This window comes from Gymnoscopelus microlampas (genome assembly GCF_963454915.1).
Source record: "Gymnoscopelus microlampas genome assembly, chromosome: 1".
NCBI lineage: Eukaryota > Metazoa > Chordata > Actinopteri > Myctophiformes > Myctophidae > Gymnoscopelus > Gymnoscopelus microlampas.
The window spans coordinates 51,364,018-51,390,989 of record NC_139962.1 but is presented as its reverse complement, the minus strand read 5'-3'; the positions used below and the strand labels follow the sequence as shown (position 1 = coordinate 51,390,989).

The following is a 26,972-nucleotide window of genomic DNA, read 5'->3' as shown; positions in this document are numbered from 1 at the left end:
TCACTGCTTTTAAATGTTTATAACTTTAACATTTTTGATAACAAAAAAATTAACGTTTTTTGACATACAAGGTTTCCACCCGACGGCAACGTTATACTGCCACTACAGGCCCTCTTGCAGGGGATTTGCTTACTTGTCTCTCAGCACCACTCCTTCAATGCAGGCCCCGAACAGAACCACAGAGCTGAAATCTGAACGCGAGATGTTAAGGAGCTGTGTCATGTCTGCTTTGATGATGAGGGGATTTATTTGGCAGAAGCTACAGCTTGTAGCTTCATGCCTTTTATTGGTACAGTATCAAACGTACAGCCCTTAAAGGAAGGATACAAACAAGGGACGTTGTGGTGATAGCCAGGATGGTCCCCACGGGGATAGACTTCTGAGCGTCTCGGAGATCACCAGATCTGTTGGAACCTGCCATGATGCCTGCAGAGAACATAATGATTGTGCCGTGAGACGACGTTCATGATACTGTGGCGCATGCGTCCACAATCAACATGCACACGTGCGTGTGTGCGCGCGCACCCACACACACACACACACACAACACCTGCATCCTTAAATGTACCACAGTGCCATCTAATTAGAAATATATTAATGAAGTAATTAAACCAAAATAATCTATCAGAATATAAATACATTCATAAATCAAATCATGGCCATATTTACGTCAGCATATTCAAAAAAGTTAATTCAAGCCTTAACACTGCCTCTTCGTCAGCATATTCAAAAAAGTTAATTCAAGCCTTAACACTGCCTCTTCGTCATTACACACGCACACACACGCACACGCACACACACACACACACACACACACACACACACACACACACACACACACACGTACTTTTACTAGAAAATGTGTTCGCAACTGTTTGACAGTGCACCATTTTGTCGCTCATCATTGCTAAGACAAAGATGTGAGGTTTGTCTTAGGATGGCAGAGTTGTTGGCGCGTCCTACCTGTAGCGGAGGGGAAGAAGATGCCCACCAGGAGGGTGAAGGACGTGGCGATGTCTGCCGACACGTACATCCCGAAGCTCTCCATGGCACCGTGGACGTCCACGGACGCCAGGCCAGCCTTCTCTAGGATCTCCCCCTTCTGCAGGTAGTCTCCCCACATGTTGTCTTCACACAGCCCAATGATATGTAAAGTGTTAGAATGAATGTCACATTGCAGAGGACCAAAGGCGTTATTAACAACTAATTTACAGCAAATAGAATCCTTGAAGAATGTATTTCAAATATGCAAGAGGAATGAATGAATGAATGAACAGATTGGCAGGAAGTGTGATCCTTTTTTGATCTTTAATAAGTCATACTGTATACAAACAGTAAATAGACAGAGCAAGAGCAAAAGTCACACACAACACATAACAGTTGAGCTGGCAGGTAAACCACCTAAACCCTGTACTGTATACTTCGTTGTACGATGATGAATAGCGACTATTCACGTGACTATTTACTCTTTTTGTTGACTATGGTTCATGCATACTATGCTTACTCTGACTCACACTTGTAAGTCACTATGGATAAGAGTGTGTGCTAAATGCCTAAACTGAAACTCTAACCGTAGCAAATATTTACCGTAGTAAATATGTTTGTTTCCAATATTTTCACCTATAATGACATGCCCAAAATATTCACGCCAGGCTTAATGTGGTTAATGCACAGAATGTTCACCAAATGCCAGCGTTGTATACTTCCATTAACATGTTAACCACTTAAGACCTGAGCCCGATTCTGCAATTGCCTTCTAAACCAGTAGTTCTCACACTTTCACTATGTTTAAAACATGTTCCAAAATAGCAGATGTACAAGCCACAGATTTACATGACACAGATTTACCGGTTCACTGGGGTTTTAAACCCCAGCATCCTTATTGTGGGGAAGGCTTTTGCAGAAGACAGCCGATCGGCTAGACTCCTGCAGAGCCACATCGTAAAAAATGTTATGCTCTGCCTCTTTTGCACAGCACATAAACAATCATAGGGTGGCATAACATGGTCACCCAGTTAGTACCAGATGAATATAGGGCATGTTGAATATAGAAAAAAAAAGGATAAGTGACATGAGCACCATTAGTCATGTACTGTATTTTAGTACATTTAGTACAAGCGGCATGACAAGCGGCACGAAGTGACACGCTGTGAGCTTGTATATCTGCTATATCTGCTACGCAAAAATCGAAAATGACACAGATTTACCGGTTCACTGGGGTTTTAAACCCCAGCATCCTTATTGTGGGGAAGGCTTTTGCAGAAGACAGCCGATCGACAAGCTCACAACGTGTCGCTCGGCCATTTTCAGCGAAAGCCTTCCCCACAACAATAACAGAAAACAGAAAAGTTACTAGTATAGAGCCCTGAAGGACTACCGGTCAACCATATGGGGTTTAACGCGGTTAAACGTACCTCTGATAATCCCACTGGCCAGACCGGGGATGCCCTGTATCTCCGTCACGTTGTTCTGGATGAAGTACTCGTCACACTGAGAGCTGCTCATGTTCCCCGGAGAGCAGAACTTACTCCACAGCTGGCTGGGCTCCGTGTCGTTCCCCACCAGCACCGTCTTGGCACAAACGTCAAAAAGATTCCTCACCAGCGTCCTGTTGCCCAGCATGCAGATCCTGAACGAGGACATAGGGTTCAATCTAAATGTTTGTCATTCAAAGAATCAAGGAGGTTTTTATTCGTGACAAACTGTATTTTCCTTTTGCTTTTTACCCCTTTTTTCTGCCCAATTTAGTTGTTATTCCAATTGATTCCTCCCCACACACATTTCTGTGTCACGTCACTGCTGTTGTATCCTACTGACTCACCTACCAGTGAGGAGCCCCCACCGGGAGGACGTAGAGCCTTCATCCTACTCCTCCTGCCTAACACTCCCTGCTGACAGGTGCAGCCCCAGCCCGTAGGATTGCGCGCTGTGACAATTTTCACCCTCCATGCCTGGCTTCCCTCCCCTGAACACGGCTAATTGTGTACGTGTAGACGCTCGACAAAGCCGGATGCACCACGGTGGATTTGAACCCATGACCTCGAAAATGTGCAGGTAATGTGCAGATTCATTATCTAATCAAAGCAGCAGTGTTCAATCAAACGCACAAAGGAGTCAGGCATATATACATAGAATAATCAGCAGTGTTCAAGTCATCTCCCGTGCCGCCAATGCTATCACCTGCATTGTAACTGTCTGTCATCTTCATCATCTTCCTCCTCTTCATATGCTTTTTCTTTTACTGTCATCAGGAATTAAATCATGTGGATCTCTGAATCCACTTGGGAACAACATGGCTACAATGTGGATACAATGTGGTACTTCAGTGGCCTACTGGCAGTGTGTGCAAGAAATCTGGCACTGATCGGTCCGGCGATTTATTGCGAGTTTAGTTCCGGAAACACAGACACATACACAGGCATTTAGACACCACAGTCCGACCCTCACAGAAGGCTAGACTCCTGCAGAGCCACATCGTAAAAAATGTTATGCTCTGCCTCTTTTGCACAGCACATAAACAATCATAGGGTGGCATAACATGGTCACCCAGTTAGTACCAGATGAATATAGGGCATGTTGAATATATAAAAAAAAAAGGATAAGTGACATGAGCACCATTAGTCATGTACTGTATTTTAGTACATTTATGTGTGGTCTGGCAAATACTCAAACCTCCTGGAACACAGGATTTTCCATGAAGAAATAGCTAAAACCAAATGAACTTACGTGAACTCTGGTGGGTGAGTGATTGACTTAATGGCTCCGGCGTAGATGGACACGATGGAGATGATGACACAGGCCAGGAAGAGCGAGGCCAGCTTGTTGACATACTTGACACCAACAAACACCACCACGGCCATCAGGCTGAGGCAGATGGAGCCATACACTCTCATGTTGTTTAGCATGGCACTGTCACCTCCGTGGGGGTCCGCTTGGAAGATGGCCGCCTGGGGGACTAGGTATTTCTGAGAGAGACGGGACAAATGCGTGGATGAGGACTATGCCCTAAAGCAGTATGCCATCAGCATTCAGCAAGCGGTGTCATCGTAGAACAGTAGCAGCAACAACTGTTCTTTATACAAGATGCACACTCCCAGCTGTCCAGAGGATCTCAAAGCACTGCTGTACCCCAGCTCACATCCCAGGTCGAAACCACGCGGAGGATATCACCAAGCCACGCCTTGAAACTCCCCAAATCCCCAAACACCAAATGCCTTGACAGGAGCTTTATCCACTCTGCAGTAACAACATGGAGCAGCCTTCCCCCTGCTGTTGTTGGAGACATTACATCAAGTAGTGTTCATGCCTTTAAGAAGAGACAGAACAAACACCTCCTCAGCATGAGGCTGTAATCCCATAAAGCTCAAGGACATTCAATCATACAGTATTCAGTTCATACACATTCCTGAGTAGTTGCAGAACAGTGATAGACTCTCTGAATGTTATTCATAAAGCCTGTATCTGCACAAGCTTAATACAAAAAAAATATTCTTGGAAGCACATAGTAGATTGAGTGTTTAAATGCATATGCAATCTTGTAAAGTCAAGCCAATTTTACTTGTATACCAGGCAAACTCAATTTGGTTCACATTTAAAAAAAAACATTATACAAACAGATATTTTGATTAAAAAAAGAAAAAGAAAAGAAAGGGACACCAGAGTTATGGTTAAATCTTAATTAATTTACATATTTTACGTATTACAGTGCAGTGTTTTAGAGTCTCATCTACTTTCAAAGTGCATTCCGTTAAGAGAGACGTTTCTTATCATACAAGAGGTTCTTAACATTTTGATGAGACTAACCAGGAAGATTTCGATGGCTCCCAGTATGTACATGGCAGCAGCAAAGGTGGTGCCCAAGTAGAAACACAGGCCCACAGCTCCTCCAAACTCTGGGCCCAGGGAGCGCGAGATCATGAAATATGCTCCACCAGCTGCAGGAAATCACAAGGTATTATTATTATTATTATTGGCGGGCACATGGAGACGGTATTAAAGGTCCTTACACTTTCATTGGTGAATTGCTGCTGCCCCCTAGAGGAATTGTCAAATTACATATGTTCTACCTGCAGCAGAGTGTAAGGAATGGCCTGTGCATTTGAATCATAATGTTTGCACTACCTTGGCATGTATCCAGTTCACATCCACCCATTTACTTTTCACAATTTGTTGGTCAAAAAAAGAAACAATTATGTCTGGAGAGAGAGAGAGAGAAAGAGAGAGAGAGAGAGAGTGAGAGAGAGAGAGAGAGAGAGAGAGAGAGAGAGAGAGAGAGAGAGAGAATAATACTGTCTGTATTGTCAGTATAATTACCTGGCACAACACCATTTGTCGCAATGGCACTCATAGATATGGCCGTGAGCATTGTCTACACACACACACACACACACACACACACACACACACACACACACACACACACACACACACACACACACACACACACACACACACACACACACACACACACACACACACACACACACACACACACACACACACACAGGGATGGAAAATTGATTGTAATAAAAAGGTCGAGTGGTCACACAAAGAGTGCTTATGGTAAACATATCCTTTCCAAAACAACTGCAGGAAAACAGCTCCCACATGGCAAAACCCTGAAACCGAATGTATACTTTATTTTCAAAGAGTGACACTGATGTTGAGCTTGACACTGAATTCATTCTTACTGTTGAATGATCAGTTCTGCTATATTATGTAACCGTGTATTAGCTGATGCAGTAGTCTGCAGGATTTATCGACTGGTTGGAAATGCAGACGTGCTGGTGACCCAAATTCATGGAGATGTTTGACACCATTTGAACTCTGTGTGACATGATGCATGTGTGCGCGTGCAAATATGTGTCCGTTTGGGGGGCTCCTGGGCCTTATTCAGGGAAAATCTATCGTGTGTGTGTGTGCGTGCGTGCGTGTGCGCGTGTGCGTGTGCGTGTGCGTGTGCGTGTACGTACGTAATATGTGTGTTGAGGAAGAATTATACTATATTGTTATAATGGTTGTTTATATCTAACCATTGTTAACCATTACTTATAGTACTTCTAATACATTATGATATGACATGATATTTTGTAGCTTGTAGGAGCCAAGATGTCTCCCGTAGGCCTGATAGCTATTGTTTTGGTACAGCCTGTCTTGTTATGGTTCAGCTTGTCCTTGTAGCAGCTAGAGTATAACTATGGTCTGAGCTCTGTGCTTGTTACCAGAACTACCGGACCACCGATCTGTGTCAGACTGTGTGTCTAACGTACTTCTCCCCATGATATCATGTACTGTACATTAAAGCAGAACCATCACCACCTAGAATATTGTCTCGAACTCCTCTTGCCTCATCAATTACTGATTGATCCAGAATTCCATGACAGTGTGTGTGCATGGCACTAACACAGTGGTTCTCAAAGTGGGGTCCGGGGACCCCCAGGGGTCCATAAGGGGGTTCCAGCTTAGGACCCAAATGGACCATTACAGGTCTGTAACTTCGAGAGGGCAAATGTACACTCCCAGGGTTATGGATGTCCATGGCCTAATCATTAGGCTTTTTTCCTCCACTTTCTTTATTAAAATAAGCAAATTCAGTTGACAATGATCTTCCCGCGACCCCACTTAGGGTCACGACCCATAGTTTGAGGACCACTGTCCTAATTCATAGTAAACTGGGGTGGGGCGGGATCCTTGAAATGAAGACATTTGAGAATGACTGCACTTACACATGAGCAGCACATGAGCACGATGAGGAAGGACTGCACAACGCCGGCCGTCCCCACGATCCACGTCAGACGCAGGAAGAGGATGACGCCGAAAATATTCTGCAGGCAGGGCAAGTAGACTCCCATCAGGGTGCCCATGTTGGGAGACTGGAGGAGAGAGAGAGACAGAGAGAGACAGAACATGGAGTGAATATTGAACGTGCCATTTCAGGAAACAAGCTTATTGATCATGTGTATTGATTAATGTTGTTTTTTTAGGGTCAGTCTGTCGTGCAATCAGTTGTTGGCTTGGCACATACTGTACAAACCCTCAAACAATCAATCAGCAAGACAGTACTAATATTCTATAAACTTCTGAGGCACAACCAGCAGGAGACATAAAGAACATAATCCACACTGTTGTGTGTACACCATTGTGTACTGTGAATTAAAATCGAATCATGTGGATCTCTGTATCTACAATGGAACGGTGTGGCTCCAGTGTGGATTTCGGTCTTCATGTGGCCAAACTGTGATGTCAACCATCGTCTACAAAATGACATAATTATCTATGATGTATGACTTCGAATTTGTGCAAGGTTTCAGCCTAATCCATGTTCCACTGACACGATAAAACATAATAAATTGATACAATTAAAGCGAAATATTTCACAAAATAATAAACACAGTATGTGAACATAATATACACATATATGCACCTCAGGTTAGAGAGAAAGTTGGTAAGGGTGCAGAGACAGGAAGGTGTTAAACAGAGAATACTTTTCAGACCATGCATTGTGATCGTGCCCTGACCCCTGACCCCTAACCTTGGGGGCCTTCCTGCGTTCGGCGCTTTCCTCCTCCTCATGCTCTTTGGCTCCCTGGGTGATGTTGGTGTAGTTGACCAGGCGGCTGAGCAGAGACGACACCTTGGGACGGATGTCCAGCTCTTCCTGTGGGAAGGAGGTACCGAAAAGCGTATTAGTGACAATTTTGAGGTATTTTTACTTTACTGGAGTACTTCCAATTTTCAATAATGTTACTTCTACTTTATTTTACTTACTACTTTAGTTACTACTTACAGTACTTTGTATGTGTATATATATATATATAATTAGAAAATAGCCGATCTACAAGCTCGCATAGGGACCGGATAAATCACAGTGGACCAACCCCAGCAGATGACATGGACCCCCAAAACATTACTGACTCTGGAAATTTCACACTAACAGACTTCAAGCATCTTGGATCTGTGCCTCTCCGCTCTTCCTCCAGACTCTGGGACTTTGATTTCCAAATGAAATGCAAAATTTACTTTCATCTGACAAGAGGCAGTAATTTGTGTAAAAAAGGAGCCCCTACCAAGTATTTAGTGCATAAATGAACATATTTTTCAGACGGTCGATATTTCTGGCGGCTGAGCAGAGAAGACCGTGTGTATTTTACAGTTTAATACACACTGTTGATTAGGTCACAGTGAGATGTGAGTTAAGTGTCCATGTAGTAAACGTGTAGGTGAGTGCACCTGTTATTTGGTTCTGTGTTCTGTATTGCTTTCTTCTCTATTCTCTCTTTCCCTATTCTAACTACTTAGAACTTATGAATTAAGTGTTTAAGATGGCAAATGTTGTTTCTAGAGCCTGGAGTAGAAGAGTAGGTTCTTCGAGGTTCATGTCGGTTAAGATGCGAGTTAACAGGCTCAATGGGTTGTATTTTCGGTTGTATTATTTGCAAATTGCCCTGTGTGTAGCTCGTTTGTTTGATTTGGTTATTTGTTTGATCATTGTTTGTGAATTATGTCGATTCATTGTTTATGTTCAAATGAGATGAAAAAGTGTCCGTAAGTCTATACGGGCTGGGCTTCCTTGGAAGCATGACACTTTAATGAAGAAAATCAATCAAAAGTCAATCAATCAAACTGTTCCTGTAACTACAATGTTGAGAGCTTGCACAACAAATAATATCACCCACTCTTTTACACCTAAGTTGATAATGATTCTGTATGGGTCTGATTAGGGCTTAGAGGTGATATCAGGTGGTGAGTGTTAAGCCTTCTGAAGGTGCTGGGGACCAAATGCAACAAAACCCACCCACTCTCAACCAACCACCATTACTTTGACAATATGTTATGATTACATGTTCTGTAACAATCAAAAGGGCGGAATGTGCACAACACGCTCATCCAGGTGTATACACTTGGCCCCTCTCTGTTGCTCTGTTGAGTTTTGAATTGTGAAACTGTTTCACAATTCACAATTTGTTTTGGGAGAATTTCTTCTTTTCATATGTTGACACTGACAATCGTGTTTGCTTAAGTTATTTGAGATACTGTTGTACTTCAACAAACCTCAAACAAAGCCAGGTTCCTGTCATAGAAGTCATTGTTCTTGGCAGCATCTGCACTGTTGAGGAACGGGCTGTCCTCCTTGTGGTTCCCTTGACCTACGAAAGAGAAAGAGAAAGAGAGAGAGAGAGAGAGAGAGAGAGAGAGAGAGAGAGAGAGAGAGAGAGAGAGAGAGAGAGAGAGAGAGAGAGAGAGAGAGAGAGAGAGAGAAAGAGAGAGAGAGAGGCAGACAGACAGAGTCAGAGAGAATCATCATTTGTACACATACTGTAACTAAAAAACAACTAATAATAATAATCAAATATCTGTACACTGACCAATCTGAAATAAAGCATACAAAATGTGAAGTCCTAATTGCATAATTTGAGGTAAAGTACATTTTTTAAGCATTGATAATTAATTAAAACAAAAGGTAAACTTGCAGTTGAAACCTGGTTGATACAGCAACTGACTCACATGCACAAAATGAGCCAAGTGGTGACTGAATAGTAACTTTACAGCACATTCTTTAACGATGATTTATCTTCACATTTGCAGGCGTTGTATAGACCTGCCTTTCACAGCAAAATCTGAAGCCCAAAATAGCATTTGTTTTACACAGGTTGAACACAACACAACACCACACTCATTCTGTAGCTAGAGTGCGTAACTCTAACTGCATTTAACGCATAACTGCAGTTCATTGTGTCAAGAATGGAATTCAGACTAACAGCAGCATCTATTTATGCAATGCTCTCCTCCAAATGTAAACAAAGACAAATCTGTTGTATTGGAAGATATCATGTCTATAACAGAGCCAACCAAATTAAATCAAAGCCCAGGTGACAAAGGAGAGAGATAATCAGACCTCAGTCTCATTAAATGGCACCTTTAGCTTCAAGCAGATGTGTAGTCTCTCTCTCTGCTTTTTTCCTCCCCCACACGCACACACACACACACACACACACACACACACACACACACACACACACACACACACACACACACACACACACACACACACACACACACACACACACACACACACACACACACACACACACACACACACACACACACACACACACACACACACACACACAATATTACACAAGATCAAAATAGATTTACTATGGGTGTAAGGACCATGAAATTCAAAAAAGAAATGTAGAAATACACAGACGCACAGACACGCTCACATACAGGTACACACACACACACACACACACACACACACACACACACACACGCGCGCGCACGCAGGCATGCATACAACTCATTACCTAGAAATCCAGAGAGGACCTCACCTTTCAATTAGCGCATTTCAAGTGTAACAATGCTTTCTCCTGCTCAGAGACTGAATTAAATCCACAACAGAGACTACTAAATGAGCATGAAACTTAACAACCCATACTGTAGTGTACCAATCTCCATTCTCTTCTCTATTTGTCTTCTTTTTAGCAAAACGCCTGGTTCAGTTTCCCCACTAGTCTGCACTCACCTGGTACCCTGGTCTCACTGCCATTGGTGCTGCTGTTGTGTGTGATCATAGCTGTACTGTGTGTGTGTGTGTGTGTGGGTGGGTGTGTGGGGGCACTGGGCAATAACAGTGTGCTCTGGCTCTGGGCAATAGTCAATGACCATCCAGAGCAGCCAGTCATCACCCAGGGAGACTGGCACACAGTACACAGTAAAATGACCAGAGTTAATTTAACTCTGAGAGCGTTAAAATGGACCCAGATGGACCAGAGCGACGATTTCACTGTGTATACATCAGAGTGCATGTGTGTCTACTGTCTATACATGGTGAGCAGAGCAAATATGGGCACACACTCACATCAGCACCGTGCACTGTGGAGCTCAGTGTGTGCATGAATTGCATTATGGATACAATGGAAACACATGCATGTGCACACCGACAAACACATCCAAACAAGTGTACTGTATGTGCGCGCACGCGCGCACACACACACACACACACACACACACACACACACACACACACACACACACAATGTAGATTCATGGGGGTATCTGTTTGATGGAAATGGGTTAGGGCTGGATACATAAAGTAACTAAAAGTTACTTGCTATCGAGGGATTGTAAAGGATGTATGTGTATCACAGTAAATCAGTGGCATTAAACATTAAGGCCTATTCAATCATTCATTCCCTATACAGTACTTCCATACTGGACCTGCAGTTACACAGTTGGAATACAAATAAGAAATGGAACCGTTTTAAATGACTCGCAGCTATTTTAAGAGTAATGGCTTCATACTCCATTGACTCACATTAGCATTTTAAAAAAAATGTCCTAAGAGGTTTAGTGATCCAAGACAGGCTAGTACAAATCTTTCATGTGAACGTGAAGTGATGGAGCTAAGATAAAGGCAAGGTTCTACTTGCGGTGACTTTGCCAATGTTACAGTAAATACACATCAGCATAAACGGTGATGTCACTGCATTCATACAGGGAAGAGATGAGTGCAAAACCAAAGGCACATGCTGCCCTCTAGTGGCAGTTTGCTGTTAGTGCCCTTCAATGTTAGATGGGCATCATTCTGTTTTGAAACCTCCAGCTGTGCTTTGACCTCATTGTTGTCATACAAATGTTGGTGTCACAAGTGTTGATTGGTCTAGACAGACAGACGGACAGACAGACAGACAGACAGACAGACAGACAGACAGACAGACAGAGACGGCTAGCCTCTTGCAGAGCCCCCCCTTTCTCTGTGTGTGTGTGTGTGTGTGTGTGTGTGTGTGTGTGTGTGTGTGTGTGTGTGTGTGTGTGTGTGTGTGTGTGTGTGTGTGTGTGTGTGTGTGTGTGTGTGTGTGTGTGTGTGTGTAAAAGTTCATCTGCCTTAAAATACAAATCTGACTGGTTTGTCATCCCATTCCAGTAACTGAATAAAAGCCACCTCAATGCCAGGTCCTTATTGAAGTGACGGAGGTCTGGCGTGAGTGACCTCACACTGCACATCTAATTAAAGAGATTAAAGATTAAATGGGCACACAGACCCCTGCTGTGAGCAGAGAATAGCAACAGGACTTTACCACCACAACGTGTACCAACAGGTCAGCGGTGCCTCTCAGCCAGAACTCACACAGATTGGATCAAAGACAAGTCAACAATGTTAGAGGCCAGGTCGGTTATGTGTGAAGTTGAACATTCCTGCAGGCATTCAGTGACGTCAGGCGACAAGGAGCAGAACAAGCTCATGTGCTTTTGTTTTCCACAAACCTAAGTGTAAAGTAAAACCAGTGTTTCTCAACCTTTATAATTTCAAGGACCCCCAGTTTTATATGCATTAGGCCACGGGACCCCCATTTGATACAATATTAGTTTTCTCTGGGTTTTCCGATCTTCACTGAAAAATCCTCAGTGTTATTCTCAGAGTCAGAGAGTGTACAAATGGAACAAAAAAGTGCTCGGAGCACAGGTCTCTGCCAGGTCAGGTAGGTTATTGTGGCCTCCTGGTGGCACTAATTGGCCAATGTGGAAAGGGTGCCATTTCTTCCTAGGCCTTTCATTGAGGCATCTTGTTCCAAAAATGTGTTTTGCAAAAAACGACCTGCTGGTGGCGCTATAACAGGCTAATGTGAAAAGGGTGGAATTTCTTTCTCTGCCTAGTGGGAGTGTGCATGCAAAATTTCACAGAAATTGCACGCTGCGTTCATGATTTAGGGCATTTTGTTCAAAACTGACAATCCTGCTATCTTTGGAAGCCAATCTTAACCAATCAAGATGGAATATAAAAAATATCGGACAGATCCGTCTTCATCACATGACTATAGAGATACTGTGTAACCATTTGCGTGATGTTTGGACAAAATCTGTAGGAGTGATATCAAAAAATGTGTTTTGCAAAAATCGGCCTCCTGCGGTGGCGCTATAACAGGCTGATCTGAACAATTCGGGGCAGAGGTTCTGCTCTGGTGCCCGGGAAGTGTGTGTGTGCACAATTTCGCTGCAATCGGGCCAACGGTGCCGGAGATTAGCTGTTCACAGACAGACGGACACACAGACGGACACACAGATGCACGGACAGGGTGCAAAACATAGTCTCTGCCAGACTGCCACGCCTTCGGCCTGGCGGAGACAATGATGGACGGATAATTTGTGTCTGTGCTTCAAAAACTATAATTTGTTGTGTGTTTACAACAAGATCAGTACAGGTGTCGTTGTCTTGTCATGTCTGTATATTAGCTTGGATTAATTGACCGGATATCTGTCTGCCTACTAGATTTTTCACTAAAAAAAAGGTCTAACTCAACTAAATGTCTTTGAAGTTCATGATAGATAGATGGAAAGCTTCCTCACAGTCAGACGTCCCCTCGGGGTAAATGATACAATCATGCAATTAAGATCAGCCAGGGTAGATTATCTTTTCCTCATTTTGGTTTTACCCTCAGGTGCTAACCTTCTTGAAAAGACCTACGCAGCACAGCTATTTCTGGACAAAATACTTTGTGAAACATCCTTTTAGTGTTACAATGTCACTATAACCAGGTGTCAGAACCTTCCCTCGTCTACATTTTACAAGACACTACATGGATGGCTTATTTCAATTCTGCACACAACAGCAGCTTGTCGACTTGTTGAAAATTCCATCTTACACAATTTTACATCCATTATTAGCCAAACGCCAGTGGTGGAAAGTAACTGAGAACATTTACTCAAGTACTGTACTTAAAACAAATTTTAGGTATTTTTTACTTTACTTGAGTATTTCCAATTTTCAATACTTTTACTTCTACTCCACTACATCTCAGAGTTAAGTTATGGTACTTTTACTCCACTACAATTATTTGAAAACTTGAGTTACTAGTTTCTTTTTAGATTTTGATTAATATTACTAAATATACAGTACATTAACCACTTCAGCCCTATATATACTCCGACCGTTTGAAAATAGCCGATCTACAAGCTCACAACACCTTGCTTTGGGAGCTTGTAAATCTGCTATTTTTAAATTATTTCATTTTATACATTACATTATACATTTGAAAACTTGTGAAATGGTAGTACTTTCTACTTTTGGTACATTTTGATGCCAATACTTCAGTACTTTTAATCAAGTAAACTTTGAATAACAGACTTCTACTTTCTATTTCTACATTGTGATATTGATACTTTTACTTAAGTAAATAATGTGAGTACTTCTTCCACCACTGCCAAACGCCAGTGTGTCAGCATGCTCTCTAAAGCCGCTTAAGCATGGAAAACAATATCTCCCTCCATTAGCTCCTTAGGATGTGAAAGCCTCTTTACTAAACTTCCTCTTTAATGAACATTTATGAATCAACATTGAGAAGCAGAGAAATAATGCAGCTTAACTCGCTCTACCTCGTGTGGTTTGCTGGCATCAATGGCCCTACTAGTGGTGCCCAATGGTGGCTGCTGTGTTTGTGTGAATACTGCATGCACGCACGCACGCACAATGTACAAATTCAGTCCATTCTACAACTCATCACCGGTGGTAGGAGCACATGCAACCATGCTAAAGGTGAGTAAACAGTATTATGTGAATCTTTCAGCCAGGAATACCGTATGTAGGATGTAGTGTATAATGCGTATACTGTATGATACATACACTAGTATGTTGTGCTTGATTTTCCTGCACTGCTAACAACAGCACAGGTGTGTTAGTGGTTCATTTGATAATCTTTGCCACAGAGGAAAAGCACATGACATGCCTTCTTATGACACTTATTACAGATATTAAAGTTCACACTATGTCCACTAATAGCAAAAACCCTATTGACTGAATCCAAAACAGATTACATAATGTGGATCAATGTTGCTTTAGAGATTCTGAACAGCTACTGACTTTTCAATGTCTGTGTTTCCTAAGTCAACATGACTTTGATGCTCTGATGGAATTAACTTTTTATTGGTAAGTCACTTTGTGTTTTTTGTTTTTTTTAAATATATATAATATCCATTCAATGAACTGGACATGCAGGAACACAATAGAATCATTGCCCTTGTAAAATCCTAGGAGGATGTGCCTTTTTGGGAGAAAACAAAGATTCAAGATTAGATTAGATTATTATGGAGCACCCCCACCTACATTTTTCACAGTGCATGTACTCGCACATTTTTGTCTTGAATTAGACTGCACTTACTATTACTGACTTGAGTGCACTAACCAGGTACCCATATTAACTTATTACAGGTAACTAAAGCCATTGAACAAAGGGACAATTTCAACACTGATGGACTACTTGCAGATTTACAAAGATAGATTTGATGGATGTTTTTTCATGGGAAGTGTCAGTTAGACTGGGATCGATTGAGCTCTGGTGGTGTAACTTATAATCACATATTCTTACTCATTAAGGTTTGAAAAGTTGAAATAGTAGGGGAAAGTATACAGACTGTGTAAACAATGAAGGAATAAAATACAAATGAAATAAATACAATATAATATGTTAAATTTCCGAAATTAAAATGCAGCTCTTCAGGAGCTGAGGCTTGAGAAAAGGTCTTTGAAGCAAATTGTTCAGATTGGTACAGAATATTCTCTCACTTGTTCCTGTTCCTGTGGTGAAAAGCAGCAATAGGCCATCATTAGCTGTAATGGCCATGGCTCATGGGGAACAGTGGCCAGTGGAATGCTCGCCTGCTGCTTTCTTTTGATGTCTGCTAATGACAGGGAAAGGACAACGACAGTGACATTGACTGCCTACCTTTAGGGGGCAAAGGTGGAAGCGGAGAGGTGCACTGCTGTGGAGAAAAGACTCAAATTAACTAAATAGGGCTAAATGGAGCACACCTGATACAGGGGAAATGACTCAAAATGGAGAAGGATTATGTTGTTATGAACTACACAGGACTCCTATAGACAAGCTGGTTGCGGTCATATACTGGTCGTGTAGGTATGTGCACCTCCTGATGAGTTTTCCAGCATTGTTGTACATGTATTCTTCACAAATGAAACGTATGAAAAAAACTTTCTTGGTGAGATGTCTACAACAGTGGCTTTCAATGAGTTTAGTTTCATACTGTGTCCTGAGTTTAGCATGGGGCTGGAATCATTCTGGAAGCATTATTTATTAAATGCTCATCTGAAAGTGCTTATTTGCCATGCCCAGCAATAGGCCATTAAAAAAATGTATGATGTTTTTAAAGAAGTGAATGAATGACTGGGCAGTGCCAATTATGTCAGTATATTATATTTTATTATATTATTATATTTTATCTCAATGTTACTCTCCTCGATTTTCTCACACTTGCATGTTCCTATTCCTACAAGAGGTCAATTTCTCATCTCCATCTTCTTAAAAAACGTTCCCACTTTAATTGCCTTTTCTTTGCAGAATCCGGTGTCTTTCAACAGAACCCAATTGTAATACCCTGCAGCACCGTCAGCATAATGCTGAAGAATTTGAACAATACCAAAAGGACAGTCAGCCCCCTCTTTGAAGGCCTTGATGCAAGGGAAACATTTTGTGACACAGTGGATGCACATTTCTTTTAAGGATAACTTTTTAAGGCATTTATGCTGGATGATGCAATGGCATGCAAACAGGAGGAGGGGTGCACTTGGGGACAGCAGCGACTGTGCAGTAACAGTAAGATCCCTGGTTCAATTCAGTCCACACTACAGACAAAGTACAAATACATAATTTAACAGATCTTAACAATTAATCAACTATCAATGAATTGCTAATAATCAGAGTGTGATCCATACATTACAAATATTAAAACATTAACTAAAGCCACAGCTACCGGTATTTTAAATTCGTCCCAGAACAAAGTCAGATGTGTATGTAAAGAGAATAAAGTAGTGATCCTATAAGGGCCTGTACCTGGTAGCCAGACACTGGCTGCAGCCTGCAGAACCTGATACTGCACTGAAATACTAGGACTTTCACCACATGAACCCTAGCATCCCTATTGTGGGCATAATTTGTGAACAAATAATGAGGCCAAAATATATGAACATTCTGCACAAAGCTCTACAAGCTCACAAAGCGTTGCGTTGTGAGCTTGTATTTGATATACAATGACATATTATATATAGGGTCTAAGCGGTTAAAAGATAGAAGGGCACTGAACCCCTACCCCTCATTAATTGCAAGTTCCTCTCTTAAGGTTGTAAGCCAAAAGCCTGAAATGTAAATGTGAAATGATCTGAGCCAGAGTTGAAGGGAGCATGTTGCTGTCACTGTATGCGATGTGCTCCCAGGGTAGGTGGATGGCCAATTATGGACAACAATGTTTCTTTTTGCATATTTCTTATAATTCACTAAATCATTAGTACTGTTTTTGTCCAAATATTGCATGTGCACACCATTACTTTGAAGTACTGTACATGGTTACTATGTAACAAAGCTGTGAACAAAAGCTTTATAAGCTAGTTAGCTCCTCAGTAGCAGTGTTGCCATGTCCGCTTATTATAAGCGACGTTGGGCTTATGTTTCTGTAAAGTTGCTTGTTTTTTTTGGGCTGAGAGTGAGACAATGCTTGTTTCTAAAGTGTAGTAGCTTATTTGGGCTTGTTTCCTAATGTTGTTTAATCCAGTTATTCTCAAACATTTTCATGTCAAGGACCCCCCCAAATTAATATGCATTTGTCCACGGACCCCCATCTGCAACTCGTGCCACGGACCCCCGTACCAGATTTGTGTTGCTAAAATGTTTTTAAAAAAACACATTTTGTCACTTTCTTTCCAATCATTTTTTTGAAAATAGCAGATCGACAAGCTCACAATGGGTTGCATCGCGACGGGTTGTGAGCTTGTAGATCGGCTATTTTCAAATAGCCGATGTATATAGGTTTAAAGTTTGGCATTTAGTCACTTCTTTTGGGCTTCATTGTTTTCATCGACCTGGTTGCTTATTTCTCTCGCAAAATCTGGCAACAGTGAGCTCTACTGGTGTAAGGATATGATATCACTCACAAACAGGATACTGTGGGAGCCCTGTGGGACTACAATATTGCGAGCACACCCAGAAAAAAGCAGAAACACCATAGACTTTTGTGTATGAACATCAATGTCTGCATTTGCTGTTATTATTTCTAGAGAGTTAGTATATATAAAAACATAGTACACAATGCATGATTTAAATGTCTGTACTAAATAATTACGTGTTATGCAGTGCTATCTGGCTGGTATCCAAAGTCAGACCAAAGTCAGTTGTCCACACTTTATGGATGTGAAGACTTCATCATAAAGTGTACTGTAGGAATACAACTACTGACAAAATGTCTTTGACATTGAAGCTGAATCTTTTTACTGACTAAATATTAGTTATGCAAAACAAGTTTGACTTTGAGACAGAGTTATCTTGATTGTGAGCCACAACAATCCTTCAAAAGCAATGTAGTTGGTGGTAAAAGTACTCAATCTTTTCACCTAAATAAAAGTATCAATTCTGCAATGTATAATTACTAGTATCGTGTCAATGTCCCATTTCACAGGTTTCAAATGTGTAAAAATATTTTGAAAATAGCAGATCTACGAGCTATGCGACACGTTGTGAGCTTGTAGATCGGCTATTTTCAAATAGACAAAGTTTAAATAGGGCTGAAGTGGTTAATGTATTGTTTTGTAATCATAATCCAAATCCACAAAGTAATTAACTAGTTACGAAAGTTTTCTAATTGTACTGGAGAAAAAAGTACAATATTTGACTCTGAGATGTAGTGGAGTAAACGTATACAAAATTGCAAATACTCCACTAAAGTAAAAGTCCCTCAAACCTGTACTTAAGTACAGTACTTAAGTAAATGTACTACTACTGTAGTTACTTTCCAGCACTGAGTACTATAATGACATCAATGGAAAGCTGAATTTAAAAAATGGGGTATCCAGGAAGAGAACATGTGGGGGGCATGCTATTTCTATGACTGATAGCGCAAACCTATGACACATGTTATTGTACTCTGTTAAGAATGGTAAGTAAGTTAATCACTTAAGTTGTTGAAAATTTGTGGCATTTAACATTTTTGAAAGTTGTTGAAAATTTGTGAAAATCAAATAATAATAAGTTATGTAATTACATGCCCATGTCTTGTGTTTTATACATTTTGAATTGTGAATTCAGGCTGTGTTTTTTCATCTGTCTTTTTCTGTCACTCGTCTCATGTGGTTCAGTTTAGCCACTCAGCTGTCACTAAAGAGATGTACCGGTTCCCAGGACACTGACAATCAGCTGTGTGTGTGTGTGTGTGTGTGTGTGTGTGTGTGTGTGTGTATCTGTGTGTCTGTGTGTGTGTGTGTGTGTGTGTGTGTGTGTGTGTGTGTGTGTGTGTGTGTGTGTGTGTGTGTGTGTGTGTGTGTGTGTGTGTGTGTGTGTGTGTGTGTGTGTGTGTGTGTGTGCGCGCGCGCGCGCGCGTGCGTGCGTGCGTGTGTGGTATGTCTGTGTGTGTGCAATCTGTCTTAACTTCTGTCAGCAGTTCCACATTTGTGCCCTGCCACGGTGCTGATCTGTCCAGAGGGCGAGCGCTATCACACACAGTGTCATGTCATGTCAGACAGAATGACAGGAATGGACGCCATGCCACGCTCTCCCCAAGATCAGCCAGGAAAACACAAGCAGCAGCATCCTGCTGTTCATATACAGTTACACCCCTTTCATAATGGTTTCTCTCTTCTCTGAGCCCTGGCTGTTGCCATTCAATACAAGGACAACACCAGCAGCCTTTCATACCAGACGACCAGACACATTGGCTATGGTTAGATTATAGCTGCTATTGTTTACTTAACCTGGGAATGTTTGTGAAGCACGCATGCATTGCCGGCTGCATTCTCTTTTCAGTAATGCCCTGCATCAGTGGTTCCCAAACGTTTTAGCTCCCTGGGACACCCAAACTAGTGAAAATAGCCGATCTGCTCTTTTCACTACTTCTACTTTCACTACTTTTTTTTTTAAACATAATTTCTTTGCTATTTTTTCTTTTGAAAAAACTAATGAATGAATGGTTTATTAACAAACGGTCTTTGTTTACAACAAATCCAACCAACTCACACACAAAATTCAAATTCAATGACCGAAAACAGGCTGTAGCACAATGCTTATTCTCTGCTTATCCTTTAAAATCCTTAAAAAATACATATTTTAATATAAAAAAACTTAAAATATGCTGCACGATAAGAGAAAAAAAGAAAGACAATGTTATGTTAATAAAAAAAATAATTAAAAATTAGGAAACAAAAAAAGGGATATTTACTTGCAAGTGCAACCCATAAAAATGGGTCCACCACCCAAAAATGGGTCCCGACCCGCTGTTTGGGAAACTGTGCCCAGTACGACAGTTGCACAAAGATGCAGACATCCACTATTGACTGGCATGGAGCCATCTATAAGTGCCTTGCTCAAGGGTATGTTGACCTTGTAATATAACCATTTAAATGGTTATATTACAAGGTGGTGTTGATGACATAATGACAGGTTCCAACTTAAGGGCCATGGGGGCAGACAGAAGTCCCACATGTGTCATGGAGGGTTTGTACTTTTCCACAATACCAAGTGACTTTCTGTCTAGCAATGTGCAGATAACGGCAACGTTTCTAAAGTTTCCTCTCTCAAGACTCAAACGTTTCGGTGCAAAAACTAGAAACACCCATCCCACCTGGAGGCATTCTATCAGTAACCTTAAAAGCCCTATATACTTTGTTGTGTGACGTATAGCAAAGAAATAGCTGATCTATAACTTTAGATCGTTATTTTTGACCATTTCTGAAAATATTTGCCTACAGTATAATGGACATACCCAAAATAAGAGGGTAACCGTAACAGTGGGCAGAAAATGTAAAAAAAATAATAATAATTTGGAAAATGGTCTGAAGTAATGTTAAGTATACATGAAAAGTATACAAAAGCTGTGGCTAGCCACTAGTCAGTCATTTGGGGCATAAACAAGAAGTTGAAGGGTAAATTTATGTCTGATAATTATGCACTGTGCATGTCCAAATCCCGTTAACTGTACTTTACAGTACTTACAGTGACCATTTTCCAAATTCTTAATTTCTTTACATTTAGGAAAGAAATTTCCCCTTTAACTTCGAGGTGCCCACAGATGCCCACTGTTCCTGTAGGGCGTAGGCTATCCAATGCCAGGTTAAAAGTGGTAAACTCCTGATCCTGATTAGTTTGAAAGGTAAAAAAAGCACTGTAATGTTGTCTCCGTTACCTTTGCCTTCTACAAATGAGGAAATTAGATTTTTACAATTCAACAGCTTGCGTAACACAATCCCACACGTCTCCAAGGATGACATGCCGTCTGTCTGTAAACGGATTTAGAAGTAATGTGGGTGGTGAATTGTATTTTATGGTGTGTTGTTGTGTGTACTGCTAATACAAAAAACAAGGTTTCCCCTGTTTAGGCACTGAGGTACCCTGAAAGCTTTTTTCCCCTAAAACTAGGCTGAGTGCAACTCTAGTCCACAATGGCCGCAGTGTTCAGTCCAGTGCTGCCCTGTGCAGAACAGAGCCGGGCTCACAGGCTGAACAGACTCAGCACTGTGACAGTCCATCCATACCCTTCTGCTTCCATTAGACGTAATGCTGTGGCTCAGTCATAGAGTCCATCCAGACCCACCCACCCACCCACACTATGAACTCACCCATCACCCATCCACCCCCACTATGAACTCACCCATTACACCCCTGGTTCAAATTATTTTAGCTCCAGATCCAAAAGATACATTTCTCCTCTGGTTCTCCTCGGGACCCAAACCTGAATGAAGAATTAACCACTTAAAGGATGACTTCACCCATTTTCAACATATCTTCATATAATTGAGCCTCACTAATGCTCATTATTGGGACCATTTTTGTCTACTTACTCTGTGTTTCAGAGGAGGGCTGTGGACAGTTCAGAAATCCGCCTACCAGTGACATTATCAATCTATTCCTGGAAAGTTATGCAATAATGGAAGCTATTTTTCTTGCGATAATACAATAAAAGAAATATAAAAATGACATCAGAAAAACAGCCTAATGATGATGTCACTGGTAGGCAGGTTTCTGAAGTGTCCACAGCCCTCCTATGAGACACAGACCGAGTTGAAAGAAATGGTACCATTTTATCTTTTATTTTATAGGTTGAAGTCGTCCTTTAGGCCCTATTTAATATTGAATATGGCCGATCTACAAGCTCACAATGCGACAGGTTGTGTATATAGAATAGTTATGGGGACAAAAAATATTATTTTAACAATTTCTGAAAGTCATTTGAAATATCTTTTTTGACCTTTTGAAATAATGAATGAATAACCAATAATGAGAAAGAAAACGTAGGGCCCATTAAACTTGTGACCCATTAAAAATGGGTCCCACCCCATTGTTTAGGGAAACACTCCATTGGACGTAATGCTGTGGCTCAGCCATAGAAAGTACACCCAGTCCCACCACCCACACTATGAACTCATCCATTACACACTCTCTCCTTTGAGTGGAGTCTGCATCCCCACCCTTTCCCTCCATGTGTCACCACCCTATACAGTTACTCCAACAAGTTTTAAAGGGTACTGAGATGTTTAGGCCAATAGTTCTCAAACTTTTTCGTGCCAAGGAAGGACCCCCAAATTGATATGTATTTGGTTGCGGACCCCGATCTTAATTCTTTTTTTGTGCCAGGGACCCACAGAAGACAAAATTAGTGTTTAGAAAATTCAAAAAGAATTGAAAATCTTCCAAACAATCTGCTATAAAAAATAGCAGATGTACAAGCTTGCGGCACAAAGTGACGTGCTGCGAGCTTGTAGATCTGCTATGTTTTAATAGCCAACATATAAATGTCCACCTTACTACTACTATGTCCAAATGAAAACTTCCAGTAAAAGTACTGAGGCACTACACTGTCTCTCTGCATTTGATGTATGTGTTTACCTTGCTTACTGTAAGTCGCTCTGGATAAGAGCATTTAAATGCCTATTTAGCAGATACCTAATTTTAGTACATGAATACTAGCAAAAACTGTATAACTGTATGAGTGTGTGCTGTATTTCCTCATCAATCATCCTCTCACTCGCCAGTGGAAGCTCTACTGTTGTTCTCTGCTCCTGCTCGTTCAGCGCAAAAGAATGGAAAGCGAGAGATGAAGAGTTAGAGGAATGGGATGTGACAGATCTGCCCAGTTAAGAATGAATTGAGGTGGGGGGGGGGTGAACTATGGCAATAGTGAGGGGGGAGTGGAGAGAGAGTGAGGGAGAGAGAGAGAGAGAGAGAGAGAGAGAGAGAGGAGGTAGAAGAAAAGTGAGGGGGGAGTGGAGAGAGAACGAGAGACAAAAAGAGAGAGACAACAGACTTAAGAAACCTTCCAGGTCAATTAAGGACATATGGTGTTTGTCTGCATTACTGCCAACAAAACAACTAATCTAAACCAGCTCTATTTGACTAAACTACATTACACTACATTTAGATACCACTGTTGAAACACCTTCACAATCCTGATACTGTATGCATTGTGAACTGTATTGAATTACTAGGTGGTTTGTTATACTTAACCACTTAAACCCCATATGGTTGACCGGAGTCCCTCAGGGCTCTATACGAGTGTATTTTCTGTTTTCTGTTATTGTGGGGAAAACTTTCGCTGAAAATATCCCCACAATAAGGATGCTGGGGTTTAAGTGGTTAAGCATTCCTCCCCGCATTAAAACGATGCCTTCCATGCATTCCACAAATCCTAGGAGACAACTAGGTCGCCGTGTCCCGAGATTCCGGCCTCCTCCGAGGCTGGAATGCTTAGTGTTGTTGAGCCCACTGAAGCATGCTCATCTCCTCTACACTGCACTTCAACACTTCCTACAGCAGTTCTCAAACCTTTTCGTGCCAAGATCCACCAATTTGGTATATATTTGGCGTTTTGTGCCAGGGGCCCCCAGAAGAGAACATTTGTGTTTAAAAAATATATATATATATATATATTCAAGGCTTTTCAAAAATGTTCAAAAAATAGTAAATGTACAAGCTCAGATCAGAACTGCAATTATACAATTGAAAGCAGATTATAATGCATTTATACTTGACCTTATAGAATATAGACCCTTGACCAGCTCAGCTTGTGGGAAGAGTGTCCGCGCTGAGATTGGGAGGACGGGTCATAGCAAAGAAAGACTATACAAATGGGAGCCAATGCCTCCCTGCTTGGCACTCAGCATCAAGGGTTGGATTGGGGTGTAAGTACCAGCGACATACTAGTGTCATGTCCAGGGGGTGTACTTGTACATCAAGCCAACTCACGCTACAGAAACAAGAGATAGGCTCCTGCCCTCTGCGCCACATGGCTTGGTAGGGCTTATAATGTGTTATAAATTAATGTTACGAAGCAATATTCAAGCATTTTGAGTATTTACGAATGCATAAAACTATGCAGTGTTATAAGCAAATTATAATGCCATATATGCATGTTTATAATGCATTATAGACATAGGCATGATAGGCACACACACACACACACACACACACACACACACACACGTGGTAATTTCCAGGGAGGTTCTTCAAGGCTGTAGAAAATCCATCACAAAACTAGCCTGCTACAACGCTGTGGATAGACAGTCCTACATAGATGGCCAGCCAGGGTCTGTGCACGTGTCCCTGCCACCCTGTTGGAACGGTGCTGGAACGGCCACTCCCATGGGAGTGTATTGTATTAAAGGTTACTCTCTAACGAACACAATCCCTCCAGTTCAGTTCCCGCCTCAGCCCACACAAATTGGAGCCACCCTCTCTCATATAATCCTGCCCAGCGGCAACCAGCTTCTCATTCAATCTCCACCTTCCTTCTCTGTCCTCCCTTCCTTCTGTCAGGAGAAGTTCATTGTTTTCCTGGTATCCTATAGTTTCAATGTACAGATGCATTTTTTGATAGTATATTGTGTAGACTGATGCTAGGTTCTTGGTTTACCTGCTGTGATCCTAGTTTACTGAGGCACTACACTGTCTCTCTGCATTTGATGTATGCGTTTACCTTGCATGGTAAGTCGCTCTGGATAAAGAGTGTCTGCTAAATGCCTAAATTGTAAATTGTAGATACAGTGGTGGAGGCAAGAAACAGAGAGATAATTTAAGATATAAGATGATAAATCTATCACCAGTGAATATATGCATGAATACAGTATACATTTATCACCAATGGATATATGAATGGATATACGCATGCACAGACTATAAACAGCGAATATGAGACTGGTATACTGTATGTACAGTAAATCTGGTTATGGATAAATTAAATAAAACAATACTTCCTTAAACTAGTATCTGCATGCTGTAAGAGCTGTGAGATAACGCAGATCTTTGACAGGCTTTTAGTATATTTTCAGTATATTTTCTGCAGTTTCATAATCTTCAAATTCATAAAAAGTAAAACTGAAAAATGGTCATGCACATTGTATCAAACCCTGCCACATAATTATGTAATCTATATCAGCAATAGAGAGAGAGAGAGAGAGAGAGAGAGAGAGAGAGAGAGAGAGAGAGAGAGAGAGAGAGAGAGAGAGAGAGAGAGAGGGGGAGAGAGAGAGAGAGAGAGAGAGAGAGAGAGAGAGAGAGAGAGAGAGAGAGAGACAAGCCGAGGCACAAAGAAGAGGTGGGACAGCCCGCTCAGCCACCATGTCTTGAAAGGAAATCCTCTGCTGGCACAAAGGCTGCTCCATCTTTTGTGTGAAAGAACACTTGAGGCCTTTTCTTGTTACAACAGGGTTGGTCCAACGCCCAACCCGCCCCCCCCCCCCCCCCCCCCCCCTCCCCCCCTCTCCCCGGCCCCCCATCACCCGGCCCCCCCTGCATGGCATGGAACATTGTTGTCTCTTTGTCACCACCACAGACATCTGTGGCATGAGACGGGCACAACCAAAAATGTGTTTGTTCCTGGAGTTTTATCTAAACGATTGTCTGGATAAAACAACAATAAAAGTGTTGCTCCTGAAACATTCCCCGTGAGTGAGCTGTCAAAAATACGACCCGGCTGGCTGGCTGGCTGCTGTGGGTGGGGAAAAAAGTGCTTGCGGGCCCTGGAGAATTGCCATGGTAACGGTAAAGCCAGCTGTTCAGGGGAGATCTCAGGACAATGTAAAACATTCCCACGCTTTGCCTCGCCTGAGGGTTCAAACTCCTGCGCTGTCGTGCGTGGGTCTCTAACGTCTCAGCAACTTACAAACACTTCTTATTAAGTGGAGTTGTTGTTGTGTTACTGCGTCAGAGATGAGAGTATAAAACTTAACAAACAAGCCAAAAAGTTGTGAAACTCACCATCAGAGCTGACAGTGTCTTGGTGTCCCGGGAAGCCCCCCTGTCCAGTGTCTCTGTAATCCACCCAGTTAATCCCCTCCAGGCTGTCATAGTTGGTCTGAGCGCGGTCCTCCACCGGCACCACTGTGAAGTGAGGCATGTTTACTTTTCATCCGTCTCAGGCTGAGCCTTCCCCTCAGTAGTCCCCGTCCAGGGCTCATGCGTAGCGGGGCTAACCGTTAGCCAAGCCTCCCTCCCTCAGCCTCCAGTTCCCCACTAATGGCATCTAACATTCCACCACACTGCGCTCACTTCCTCTGGAGAATATTACCATACGACCCGCCCCTATACCACCAGGCCCGGCCCCTCCTGGGTTTGTTGTTGTGTGAATAAAAGGGTGTGTGGTTGAGGGGGCACGAAGACACCCGCACCCACCCACCCTAACCCTAGAGCTGCTGGTGTCATCTTCCCTGAGTCATGTGGACGCAGCAGACATGGTGTGGGTGTACAGTAGATGGGGAAGCCCCGCTTATCTTTTGTGTTTGTGTTGTGTTTGTGTGTGTCTTCATGGTGCCATGTTGACTAATGACAGCTCATACACTGAACCCTGTCTGTTCAAGGTTCAGACAGACAGCTCTCTGTGCATCAACGCGCTCCTTTCACAAAACACACACACACACACACACACACACACACACACACACACACACACGTGCACGCACACTGCAGCAACGTGGCAGTTTGGAAAATAAT

At 42.1% G+C, this 26,972-nt stretch overlaps 1 protein-coding gene across 1 annotated transcript in view; it reads right to left on the bottom strand.

The window, feature by feature from the left end:
- Positions 1–26,514, bottom strand: part of slc12a4 (solute carrier family 12 member 4) — a 39,841-nt gene extending 13,327 nt beyond the window's left edge. The window contains exons 1-11 of the mRNA XM_084072437.1: positions 26,241–26,514; positions 9,052–9,146; positions 7,532–7,657; positions 6,726–6,872; positions 5,314–5,368; positions 4,804–4,934; positions 3,727–3,965; positions 2,415–2,629; positions 964–1,128; positions 328–426; positions 134–191 (exon numbers count right to left, since the gene is read on the bottom strand). Of these exons, the coding sequence (XP_083928563.1) occupies positions 134–191; positions 328–426; positions 964–1,128; positions 2,415–2,629; positions 3,727–3,965; positions 4,804–4,934; positions 5,314–5,368; positions 6,726–6,872; positions 7,532–7,657; positions 9,052–9,146; positions 26,241–26,379 (1,469 nt within the window). The 5' untranslated portion in view covers positions 26,380–26,514. The remainder of the gene's footprint in view (positions 1–133; positions 192–327; positions 427–963; positions 1,129–2,414; positions 2,630–3,726; positions 3,966–4,803; positions 4,935–5,313; positions 5,369–6,725; positions 6,873–7,531; positions 7,658–9,051; positions 9,147–26,240) is intronic.
- Between the last annotated feature and the right edge of the window lie 458 nt (positions 26,515–26,972).